At 38.0% G+C, this 12,525-nt stretch overlaps 1 protein-coding gene across 1 annotated transcript in view; it reads right to left on the reverse strand.

Moving 5' to 3' along the window:
• LOC149302932 (A disintegrin and metalloproteinase with thrombospondin motifs 19-like) overlaps window positions 1-12,525 on the reverse strand; it is a 104,285-nt gene that overhangs the window by 46,810 nt on the left and 44,950 nt on the right. The window contains exon 8 of the mRNA XM_089481711.1: window positions 3,967-4,010. Coding sequence (XP_089337837.1) covers window positions 3,967-4,010 — 44 coding nt within the window. The remainder of the gene's footprint in view (window positions 1-3,966; window positions 4,011-12,525) is intronic.

The following is a 12,525-nucleotide window of genomic DNA, read 5'->3' on the forward strand; positions in this document are numbered from 1 at the left end:
ATAACCCGTGATAATAACAATAATGAAAAGGTATTTTTGCCTGTAGATGAAGTTTGACATCATTTGCATCTATTAGAAATTTCACTAATACTCGTAGACATTATTAAATTACTTTTTAATTTGTCATATTAGTTAAACTAATATAAGAGAAATAGTGATATCTTTATTACTGCCCGGATTATTATCAATTTTTGGTTGCTGAGTGGACTGGAAATTAATTATGTGTTAGACTCATATAGTACTAATTCATATTGATAACTATCGATAATATATTGTATTTGAATTGATTTAATTTTGACATGTTTTAAGAACGTTGTGTTTTATATTATGCACTGTGTGACTCATACATAGATTTTATAAATTGTATTCACAATAAATAAATATTTTTGATTGACTATCTTGGCGATATCTATCTAATTTGAATTATAATTTTCGGCGATCTGAAAGAATTTAGGATCGGAGATAAAATATAGGGTATCTCCTTAAATTAATATTGTGGATGTGGTACTACAATATTTGGTAGCGTCGTTATTTTGTGTGTGTGACGAAATATTGGTTTTGCCTATTTTGTCTCATTAATATCCCTAACATGGTATATGTCACTGTCAAACAACACCCCAATATGTGTTCAGCAACATCTCCTGGGTATGGTGATACCCCATATGCATGGGTTTGTCAGATTGTTTGGCTGGTAAAAGGCTACTTTTGGGACATGCGTAATTCAGGTTTTTAACACAGACTTTTAGCATTTGCTCATTCTGCCTCCATCTCCTTTTGGAACATTTTTTAAGCCGGCTAATTCAATTTACCCTATCAAACCATATATTTCTGAAAACTAGACACCCCAAGGTATTTCAAATGCTGGTATTTTAACCCTTTTCATGCATGAGATTCTACCACCAGCCTTTGCCAAAGTTTGTGGCAGTATTTTTTTTTCGTATTTTTTTCACACAAATTGTACTTCAGGAATGAATTCATAGCTCCTGGTATGCTTCACTATCAAACAACACCCCAATATGTGTTCAGCAACATCTCCTGAGTTCAGTGATATGCCACACGCATGGGTTTATCGGGTTGTTTGGCATTTAAAATGCTACATTTGGGAAGTGCGCATTTTTCAACTTGGAACTTTATGGTCCTACTTCCCTCATGTACTAAGTCAAACCATATACCGTATTTCCCCATGTATATGTTTATACAGTGGTGGTAGATTTTTATTTTTTTTTAACTAAAAAGTGGGCGTGCTGCTTACCTTGATCCGCCGCAGCTGCACAGGAGCCCAGTGGAGTCACGTGAATGCACATCGCATCACATGACTCCGCTCAGTTCCTGTTCCTGTTCATGCAAGGCAGAGGGGAAACAGTGGCCCCCATGGAAGTCGGCGAGCGGCAGCAGAAGATCTGCAGCTCAGGTAAGGTGGGGGAGTAAATGTATGTGTGTGTGTGTTAGCATGGATTGGTGTGTAGGGGGCACAGGGAGGAGGAACAGGGAGGCTGAAAGTGATGTGCATGTACTGGCTGCCTGAGCATGATAGGAGTGCGATTGCTAACAGTTGCTAGCAGCTAACATCAATCACACTCATATCATGCCCAGGAAGCCAGTACAATAACTTTATGTAATATTTTTCTTTTAATTTTGGGCCCCCCAAAATAGGGGTGCGTCTTATACAAGGGGGCGTCTTATACTTGGGGAAATACGGTATTTTTGAAAACTAGACACCCCAAGGTATTTTAAATGCTTGTATTTTAACACTTTTATGCATGAGATTCTACCATCAGCCTTTGCCAAGGTCTGTGGTAGTATACAGTACCTGTATTCAACCTGCAAGTGGAGCCAGGTTCTCAGGAGTGTCTGGAGAGACTCTCCTGAGGACTATTTTCAACTTTATTGTTTTTTTTAATGGGCGCCGCCAATCTTGCGATTGGCAAAATCACTCGCAGTGGCGGTTGTGACCGCTCTCCAGAGCAGTCACAACGCGTCCTGGGGTGGGTGTTTGGTGTCGCTTAATGCCTCGCTATCGGTATAAAGAAATGATGTTAGGTCGAATGATGTCTCACTGCTTTTAAGATCAAGACCTCTATACAATGTATTTTACATTTGGGGTTTACGTCTCCTAAAATACCTGTGTATGTGGAATTTTAGATATCTATTTTTGTATAAATGTATATTTGGTAATTTGTCTTTTTTGTATGAAAATGAATAAACAGTATTTAAAAAAAAAAATTAAAATTAAAAAAGGAAAATATATATATTTTACCCAAAATCCTTATGGAAGTCTATGGAGGAATGCATTTCATTAGCACTGTCATAAAGAATCAGCTCATTGAGAGAAAATCCCCAACAATATCACAGGACTGATAACAATAGCAGCCTATTTGTCTGCAGATAAATAACATTTATTGGAAAATAATGAAAATTTGAAAAAACTGTTTTCTTGTCAATGTCAATTAACACTACCGTTACACTTCACTTTTTTCTTTTTATGGGACGTCCCCCTTTAATGACTGTAGACAGCAAAACATATATCAAGTCCAAAGTCTAGTAATGGCCTGCATGAGATTTAGTGAAACACAATCTTCAAAGGAAGATAGCAATTGAAAGAGATTGCTTGATAAAAAGTTAGGTGGGCACCAAAAATATGGATCTATTTAGAATGTCTGGAATACAGAAATGAGTAGGACGTAAGCAGAGTTTTATGCATAATGTAAGCATAAAGTTCTATGATTAAACTAGAGTCTGTAGTGTATCATTTACAAGTGTGTTTGAAGCTCCTTTGACAAAAATCAGCTAAGATTTGTGTGTTAAGATACAGGATAAAGTATTCCAGATGAACTGATGTCAGTGTATACAAATGCAATTCCAGCAAATATTTTGTGAGCAAATGTATTTTTCTTAAACAGTCAAGACTCCTAAAAATCCTGAGAGTGTATATGTTAGTTCTCTAAGAAAATGCTTAAATCAAGAATATTTGAAAACAAGCAAAGTGTATTTTTACACAATTATGAAAAGAGCCTCTTATGCAGGGGATTCCAAGTTTTGGGGGCAGCCCAAGGCCTCTTAATGCACAAGTGATCCTTATTGATATATTTGATGTCTGTTGCTAATTGTTTGCCTAAAATTATTTACTACCTCACATGCTTCATAAGTTTGTTATCATATCATGAGCATATTTCTGTGCAGAACTGGAAGCTTGTAATTACTTTCTCTAAAATAACCTTGTGTTGAGTGCCGGTTCTTTTCAATGTAGTCAAGATCTGAGACACAGTTGTTTAGATCCAAACAGGGAACATATGTAGAGAGTGAAGAACCGTTAACATAGATTGCAGGGGCCCAACACATTGTATTATACAACTGTTCAAAGAAACATATCCCCCATAAATGTAAGGAAGGGGGGGGTTGGCTTATGTGAAGGCTGTCTGTTATGGTAACAACTGGTTATATAAGGTCCTTGAGGAGTGGAACTTACCTCTTTGCAACACGGTTGTCATGGTCAACGTTTATTCCTGCCTTTCGCTTTCAGTTTGTTTTTCCTTATTGTTCTTGTAGTCACAGCGGGATGTTCCTGGCCAGCAATCCCCAAATTGGATATAATTTGAAGGTTCAGCAATAAGTTGATTTAGGGAGCCAAGTTCTGGCAGTGGCTGAAGGCAGCTCAAGCTGTCTATTTCATGAGCACCTGTCTGCATTTGTGTTGCTACTGGGTAAAGTGCTTGTGGTCTGGGGTTCCTGGTATGACTTTTTACATCTTTACCCCCCCCAACAACTAAGATATTTATCGGTTATTGCCAGTGAAGGATAGACCAAGAACACAGCCCACAGACATTATATCATAACACTAGAGCAAATCACACACTGCCAAATGTGATAGATAATTAATGGAGTCCAGGCATTCAGGGTCAAAAAGCAGAAAATTTACTATTAAGTAATTATGAAGCAAATAAAATAATAACTATATTATTTACTTACCAACAGTATCACATGGTTCATCCTTATGGACACAAAAATCCATCCTATACAGAAAATGAAATATGTGTTAACCTTAAATAGAGCTGTTGTTAGGCAAGTTATGTGATACATTTGTACATTTCATATGGATCAGTGGGTAAAAACAAAAGCCCCTTGTTATTAACTACAGCTTTTGCACAGTGCAGGTTTAGATTAACAAGACTATTATAAACATTATTTTATTCTTAAAGGAGGCTTGGGGTCAAAAGGCTAAAAATGCAACTGAGATTTTCATTTAATGGCTCATAGAACATGAGTATAATACTAATGTGTAGCATAATGAGCTCATTGTGCTTTAAGGAAAGTTTTTAATGCATTTAAGTGATATGCATTAAAAATGTTTAGTCAATAATATATTTGACAATGAACAGACACATGGTGAAAAGAAGGCCTATAATATGCTGTTTAAAATGTATTTCCTCAGCTAAGCCAATTAGTGTAGTGATATAAAAAAAACAATTACAACAGAATACTCTTAACCCCTTCGTGACAAAGGCTGATTTTACTTTTTGTACCCTTCGTGACAATGGCCGTTTTAACATTTCTGCGCTGCTCGTGTTTAGCTGTAATTTTCTTCTTTCCCGTTTACTGAACCCACACACATTAGATAGTTTTTTTCAGGACAAGAAGGGCTTTCTTTAGATGACATTGTTTTGATTGTATCATATTATTTACTATTAAAAAAGTATAAAATATGGTGAACCATTTAGAAAAAAATGACTGTTTCTAACTTTTAGTTGAAAAAACTTTTACTCATCTATAAAAGGTAATAAAAAAAACTGCTAAATAGATTCTACTATTTGTCCTGAGTTTAGAAATACCCAATGTTTTTATGTTTTTTTTCTTTTTTCTGCACGTTATGGAGCAATAAGTACAGGTAGCGTTTTGCTATTTCAAAGCCATTTTTTCCAAATCTGGTAATTCTTCCCCTATGTGCCATTTCGGGTATCTTTGAACCCGGCCAATGCAATTTACCCCATCAAGTCATATATTTTTGAAAACTAGACAGCCCAGGGTATTCCAAATGCTAGTATTTTAACCCTTTCCAAGCACTTATTCTACCATCAGCCTTTGTCAAACTTTATGGTAGTAATTTTTTGCATTTGTTTTTTCACACACATTTTACTTCAGGTATGAATAAACAGGTTCTGGTATATGTCACTATCATAAAACACCCCAATATGCGTTTAGCAACATCTCCTGAGTACAGCGATACCTCACATGAATGATTTTGCCTGGCTGTTTGGGGGCAAAAGGGCCACATTTGGGGCATGCACATTTTTCAATGTTGAACTTTGGCATTTGGGGATCCACTGCCCATGCCCTATTTGGTACATCTTTGACCCCGGCCATTTCAGTGTGCCCAATAAAGCCATATATTTTTGAAAACTAGACACCCCAGGGTATTTCAAATGCTAGTATTTTAACTCTTTCCATGCACCATATCTACCACCAGTCTTTGTCAAACTTTGTGGTAGTCATTTTTTTGCATTTGTTTTTTTCACACACATTTTACTTCAGGTATGAATTAAAAAGTTCTCCTATATGTCACTATCACAAAACACCCCAATATGTGTTCAGCAACATCTCCTGAGCGCAGTGATACCACACATGAATGATTTTGCCTGGCTGTTTGGGGGCAAAAGGGCCACATTTGGGGCATGCACATTTTTCAATGTTGAACTTTGGCATTTGGGGATCCACTGCCCATGCCCTATTTGATCGCCTCCTAAACGCTTTTAAAACGGGCGTCCGCCGCCATACAAAGTATGGCGGATGTTGACGCCCCGGGGAGGGGCCAGAGATGGTGAATATAGTGAGATGTTTTGATGTTACCAATGATGCCAGTGCGGGTTTGTTGTTCCACATGAGTTACTTGTTGTCACATGACTCCATTTACATAGTTAGGCTGAAAAAAGACATGCGTCCATCAAGTTCAGCCTTTACCATATCTCCCATATCTCTTGGGAGCATATTTCTTGCTGTTGATCCAAAAGAAGGCAAGAAAAAATCCTTCTTGACTCCAGAATGGCAGTCAGCTTTCTCCTTGGATCAACTGTAGTTTGGGGTAGCCGTATTAGTCCAGTGTATAAGAAATGCTTTTGACTTGATAAAGGGAGGACTCCCGAAAGCTCGTCTATTATTTTAAATACTGTTAGTCCAATAAAAAAGGTATTACAAGATTCTGCAACATTCTGGTTTTTTGCATCCTTGGATCAAGAAGCTGTTTCCCCCTAATTTAAATATTGTATACCTGAATATTATGTTTTTGCAAGTATACATCCAATGGTTGTTTAAATCTCTGTCCAGACTCTGATAAAACTACCTCTGCCGGCAGAGAATTCCACATCCTTATTGTCCTTACTGTAAAAAACCCTTTCCTCTGCTTTAGACTAAATCTCCTTTCTTCCAGTCTGAACGCATGACCACTTGTCCTATGCATAGTCCTGTTTATGAATAGATTTCCACACAATGGTTTGTATTGGCCCCAAATATATTTATATAATGCTATCATATCCCCTCTGAGGCACCGTTTTTCTAAACTAAATAGATTTAAATGAATTAACCTTTCTTCATAACTAAAGTGTTCCATTCCTTTTATTAATTTTGTAACCCGCCTCTGCACTTTTTCCTATAGTGCTATAATATCCTTCTTTAGAATAGGTGTCCAAAATTGCACAGCATATTCAAGGTGTGGTCTTACCATTGATTTATAAAGGGACAAAATATATTTTTATCCAGCAAATTGATGCCCCTTTTTATACATGACAATACCTTACTGGCCTTAGCAACTGCTGACTGACATTGCACATTGTTTCCTAGTTTGTTGTCTATAACAATTCCCAAATCCTTCTCATTTGTTGTTTATCCCTAATTCACTACCATTTAGGGTGTAAGTTGCTTGTGCATCCCTTACCCCGAAGTGCATAACTTTGCATTTATCTACTTTAAATTTCATCTGCCATTTGTGTGCCCAGTCTCCCAGTCTATCTAAATCCCTCTGCATCAAAATGCCACAAAAGGGGCATCTACTTCCCAGTAGATGTTGCTCACACCCTTACTCTTTACCTGTTCTTCATGGACAGAAAAAAACACCCCTGGGCTCACCCCTACTGTGATGGTAATTGAGACCATGTGGTATGAGTAGGAATTGGAGCAAAAATACAAAATATATGTCAGTAATCCATAAAATACTATATGATTTATTTGTAATAAATTATAGAAATAGTATTGGATTTTTTTAATAAGAACTAAAAAAAATATAATATAGAATCACCTTAATTGTATTAGCTTATAAGAGACTATCCTACATAAGAATGTCCTAATTAGGGGTGTCCGCATATTCTTCATTTACAAAGAAAATGTTATTTATCATTTGAAAGATAAGGGGCAGTTGTTTGTAGGTAGCAGAAAAGTGACAGCTTTTGTAGTTGGTTGTGGAAGCTGACATCCTACTCCTAGTTCAGCATTCCATGTGTCAACATTGACACATTTTTATTCATCAAAATGTTTTACAAAGAATCACACGTTTTGTGACTTTTTTCTTTTGTGAAATAGGCAAGGATACTAGCGGTAGCAGTTATTTCAGATCCCGCGTGGAATGTACAAAAGGCATTTCCTACAAGCAAAATATTTGTTTAACTTGTGCCTGCTTAAGGAAGCAAGTAAGTGGTCCCTGCAGGGGATTTTAAGATTATGCCATTGCTTGAAACGTTTGTCAGTGGGACCCAGAGGAGGTGAGGTATATTGGATAACTACATTATGTTCCTAAGGGTTTAAAAATGTAATGTTATATTTTGTAAAAAACATAGTAACATAGTAATTAAGGTTGGAAAATGACACTTGTCCATCAAGTTCATCATTGTTGTTGCTCCAGAAGAAGGCAAAAGTACACAATGTGATTTCCAATTGTGCCTCAAAAGGGGTAAAAGTTATTTTTGACTGCGGAATCTAATTTTTCACAGATTTTTTTGCAAGCTATCACAGTGAATTCCACATCTTTATTGTTATAACTGTAAAGGTAAAATTTTCAGCAATATGTATTGACCAAATAATCACTCAACTATGAGTTTCGTACAGGCCTCACTCGTAAAATTATCTACAGGAATCTGTTATTTATAAGGTATGCAAATCTACCAATATGCACAGATGAAGATAGATTACCTTCGGCCATTGTCTGATCACGTCCATCAACAACAAAAGACAAATTATGTATGTTTACATACTTTCAATATATATATTTATATATTATTACTCTAAATTTGTTATATGTTATATGACCAACTTATGTGTTTCCATTTTATCAACCTGAAGCATAAAATGTATTGTTTTAGTCTTGTCTGGAATTATTTGGAGAACTATAAATATTGCTTCTACTTTGGTTATCAAGAGTTGATCCTCAAGGCCCAATAAACTGGAGGTCTTCAGGGTCTATCAACCTAACCACAAGCAAATAACCATCTTTATGAAAGAATATATTTCTCTTTAGAGCAGTCAGTGAATTCTGAATTAAATCAAGATAATATTTTAAATTATAATCTGTTAATAAAAATACCATATATTTTATTAGATGCCGGTCTCTTTTTTCCTTTCACCTTCTAATAATCAGAGGGCAACAGGTGTGATAATGCTTGGGGCAGAAGCCACCTCTGATCTTTTGGAAAGATAGCATATCTTACAAGTTAACCAGTGGCTCATTTCAACAGCCAGAGGGGTACAAATTGTCAAACACTAGCTGGAGATCATATGACTTAAATAGTTGGAATAGTGTTGACTGCAGTGTAATGAATGCATGACAACTACTTCAGCCTAAGTAAAATGTATTTAATTCGGGGTAGAATCATTATGTGCAGTTATATTGTTTTACAGAAGTACTATGGAAACACAGGATGCTAGTCATCTAGCTTGACATGCTGCTTTGTATTACTATTACTATTTACTTGTTTGTATTTATATTAATATTTACTTGCTCATATAACTATTAGTATCTACATTTTATTAAGCTGAATGCCTCATAGGGTTGCCATAAATCACATTACTTGCTTTAAAAAAGTGTTCAGTTAAATTTCCAAATCATAGTCTTCCGGAAGATTTATGTAAGACTCCATGAGTCAATGGTTAAAAAGGAATCTAAACATGGACGGACAACTCTCAAAGCCAACAATAAAATCTTACACACAATTGGTATGCCAGGGACATATATCAAATATTGCAAATACAAAGCAGACTCTGACCCACAGAAATAAAAATAAAAAATCAACAAAATCATTGATTGACTAATTTTGTTTATATCATATGCTAAAAGTGATCTGATACGTCTCTGTATCATTATCACTATTACAGATTCAGAAAGTTACTATGAGATTGTTATACATCTCCAGGCCTGGACTGGCCATCACGCAAGCTTATCAAATGCTCAATGTTGTCTCCTCAGTACATTTATTACTTTTCGTGCAGAAAATCCATTCTTTAGTGTTTGATCATTAGCTGAATACATGCAGCCTCAAACTGCAAAAGTGTAAGGGATTAGCGTGCTGCTGTGCGTGTTCAGCAGACAGCCACACTAACGTATTTTATCTGCCATTGGCATTAAAGTGCCAGGGCAAAGTAATACCCCCAAATTATTATGTAACTCTCATCATTGTAAAATCAAAAACAATATTATCTTATATGGCAGAGGTGTCCAACATGTGGCCCAGAGGCCAAATGCGGCCCGCCGGACTTCGAGGTGTGGCCTGCGTGATCAGGGCTGGACTGTCCCCCGGGAGATTTCTCGGTGGGCCAGCAGACCACCATTCAAAGCGGCCGCACAACGGCTGCTTTGAACTTCATGTCCGTGCGGCCACTTTCAAAGCAGGCGTCGGGCGGTTGTAAGACCGCCTCCTCGGGCCGCCTAACGAACTTTAAGCGGCCGGCGTGTACACACCGTGCCACCCAGTGGCAGCAGTAGCTCTTCGTCCAGACCCTTTTAAGACGTGACATTCAAGGGGGAGGTCTAACAGAAGAGTTTCTCCTGACATGGAGAGGATTGTCACGTTGGAGGACAGCAGGGAAAAAAACCCACAAAAAAGTAAGTATTACCAAAAAAATAGTTAGGGGTTATTGGAAAGTGGACCTATATTCAAGGGGGGGGGGATTCCCTTGGGACAAAAATTAAATAATACAAAAGGGGGGTTGTGACCTTAAAAAATCAATAGGGGGGGTGGCTGGGGGTAATACACATGGCAGTGAGGGCATCAACAGACAAGAGGCTGGCAGAACCTGTCCTGGTGTGTGTGTTTTGGTGTTGGTGGGGCAGAGCCTGTCCTGGTGTGCATGTTTGGGTGTCAGTGTGACAGAGCCTGTCTCGGTGTGTGTGTTTGGGTGTCAGTGTGGCAGAGCCTGTCCGGATGCGTGCGTGTGTTTGGGTGTCAGTGTGGCCGAGCCTGTCCTGATGTGTGTGTTTGGGTATCATTGTGGCAGAGCCTTTCTTGGTGTGTGTGATTGGGTGTCAGTGTGACAGAGCCTGTCCTGGTGTGAATGTGTTTGGCTGTTGGTGTGGCAGAGCCTGTCTTGGTGTGTTTGGGTGTCAGTGTGGCAGAGCCTGTCCTAGTGTATGTGTTTGAGTGTTGGTGGGGCAGAGCCTGTCCTGGTGTGTGTGTTTGGGTGTCGGTGGGGCAGAGCCTGTCCTGGTGTGTGTGTCTGGGTGTTGTTGTGACGGAGCCTGTCTTGGTGTGTGTGTTTGGGTGTCGGTGTGGCAGAGCCTGCCCTGGTGTGTGCGTGTTTGGGTGTTGGCGTGGTAGAGCCTGTCCTGGTGTGTGTTTGGGTGTTAGTGTGGCACAGCCTGTCCTAGTGTATGTGTGTTTGGGTGTTGGTGTGACAGAGCCTGTCCTGGTGTGTGTGTGTGTATTTGGTTGTCTGTTTCCTTTACTTACTGTAGGAATAAATAGAACTATTTATTTTTGATTTATCCAGAGATAAAACGCCCTCCTGAATTTGTAGTCACTTCAGAGGACAAAACTTTCTTGGCCCAGAAAATAGTGAGAGGAAAAGTAAAGGTTTTGTGTTATTTTGTGTTATTTTTTGTTAGGATTTGTGGCACTAAATTGTGGCTTCAGGCATCCCGTGTATGATGACTTTTTTAGTGTACTGATTACTCCCAGTCCCATCACATAAGATTCTATCTTGTATTATCTTTTATGGCCGAGCACTGATGTCATCTTTCTCCGGTACACAGTACAGTACCGTACCGAGGAGTTAAGATTCTGTCTATTTTATTTATTTCCATAAAATGGCCACCTCAGCACCAGGGCCGTGATGCTCTTAATCCGGCCCTGCCTTCAGTGTGCATCACCCATCTTAAATCCAGCTTGTACCCACAGTGTGCTACAGCCTTGTGCAGTTTTATTTGGCTAAACTTGTTTTAAATGGTTTGTGGACTGACTTTGTTTTACTGTTTAAGTAATACAGTATTGATAGAATGACACATAAAAGTTGATCAAAAAAACTTTCCCACTGCTTTTTTCATTATCGCCAAATTAACCCTGTATTAATATGCATTATAAAGCTAAAAAAGCCATATTTTCTCTCAGTGAAAAATCAGTGCGTCACACACACATACATGTCTGATGAAGTGGCCCACTGCAGAAAAAACTTGGACACCCCTGTTATATGGCATTCTAAGTTATACATTTCACAAAACAGGGAAGTGGGTAAATGAAGACATTTTAGGAAGAAAGTGGCTATTGATATTATATCTCATCTTCAATATGCCAACATGATTTGTAATAAACATTTCACTAAATCCTCCATATACACTATGGATTCCATATGCCTTGTCATAGACGCTGGTAACTGTATGGACACTTGTCCTACCCCTCATCTAAGTAGATGAGATCACTGTTTTATTTGCCATGAAATAATATTTTAGATGTGTTAAAAAAGATAAATCAGATTTAAAGAGGAAGTCACATGTTTTACTGCACACATTCTAATGCATTGTCCCAGGTGGCACTGCCCAGGGCATGCTAGTCTTCGGAACGGGCTAAAGCGCCATCATGCCAAAAGGGGCCGGTGAAGTAGCACACAGAAACACTGCAGAGTAAGGGGAGGCTGGGGTTAGATTTTCAGGGAAAGGAAAGAGTCATAAAAAATCTGACATTGCTGTTACTTTAAGAACATATGTTTTTTACTTCAATTCAGTGCTAATCCTTACACATGCTTGAACTTTAATTATTGGCTCTTGTATGTCCATAACCCTTAAAAAAAACTTCAGCTATCAGCATTATCTTACAAAATCAGTGCTTTATTTAATATTTTTTGTGACTATGTCTACTAAGAACAAATGTTGACTTGAGTTTGTTTCCATTTAATGGCCGTAGAAGAAAAATGTGCTGGACACGGATCACAGGAAATTATGAGCACAGTGATCTGAGTGACTTTCAGAGTAGAAATGAAAAAAGATTTATAAGGTAACTCCTTGCAATATGATGCACACATAAGAGTCTCCTTTGAAGATAAACCATTACTTTATTTAAAAAG

This window comes from Sceloporus occidentalis, unplaced genomic scaffold, assembly GCF_023333645.1.
Source record: "Sceloporus occidentalis isolate IW3139 unplaced genomic scaffold, rSceOcc1.0.p SCAF_16, whole genome shotgun sequence".
NCBI lineage: Eukaryota > Metazoa > Chordata > Lepidosauria > Squamata > Phrynosomatidae > Sceloporus > Sceloporus occidentalis.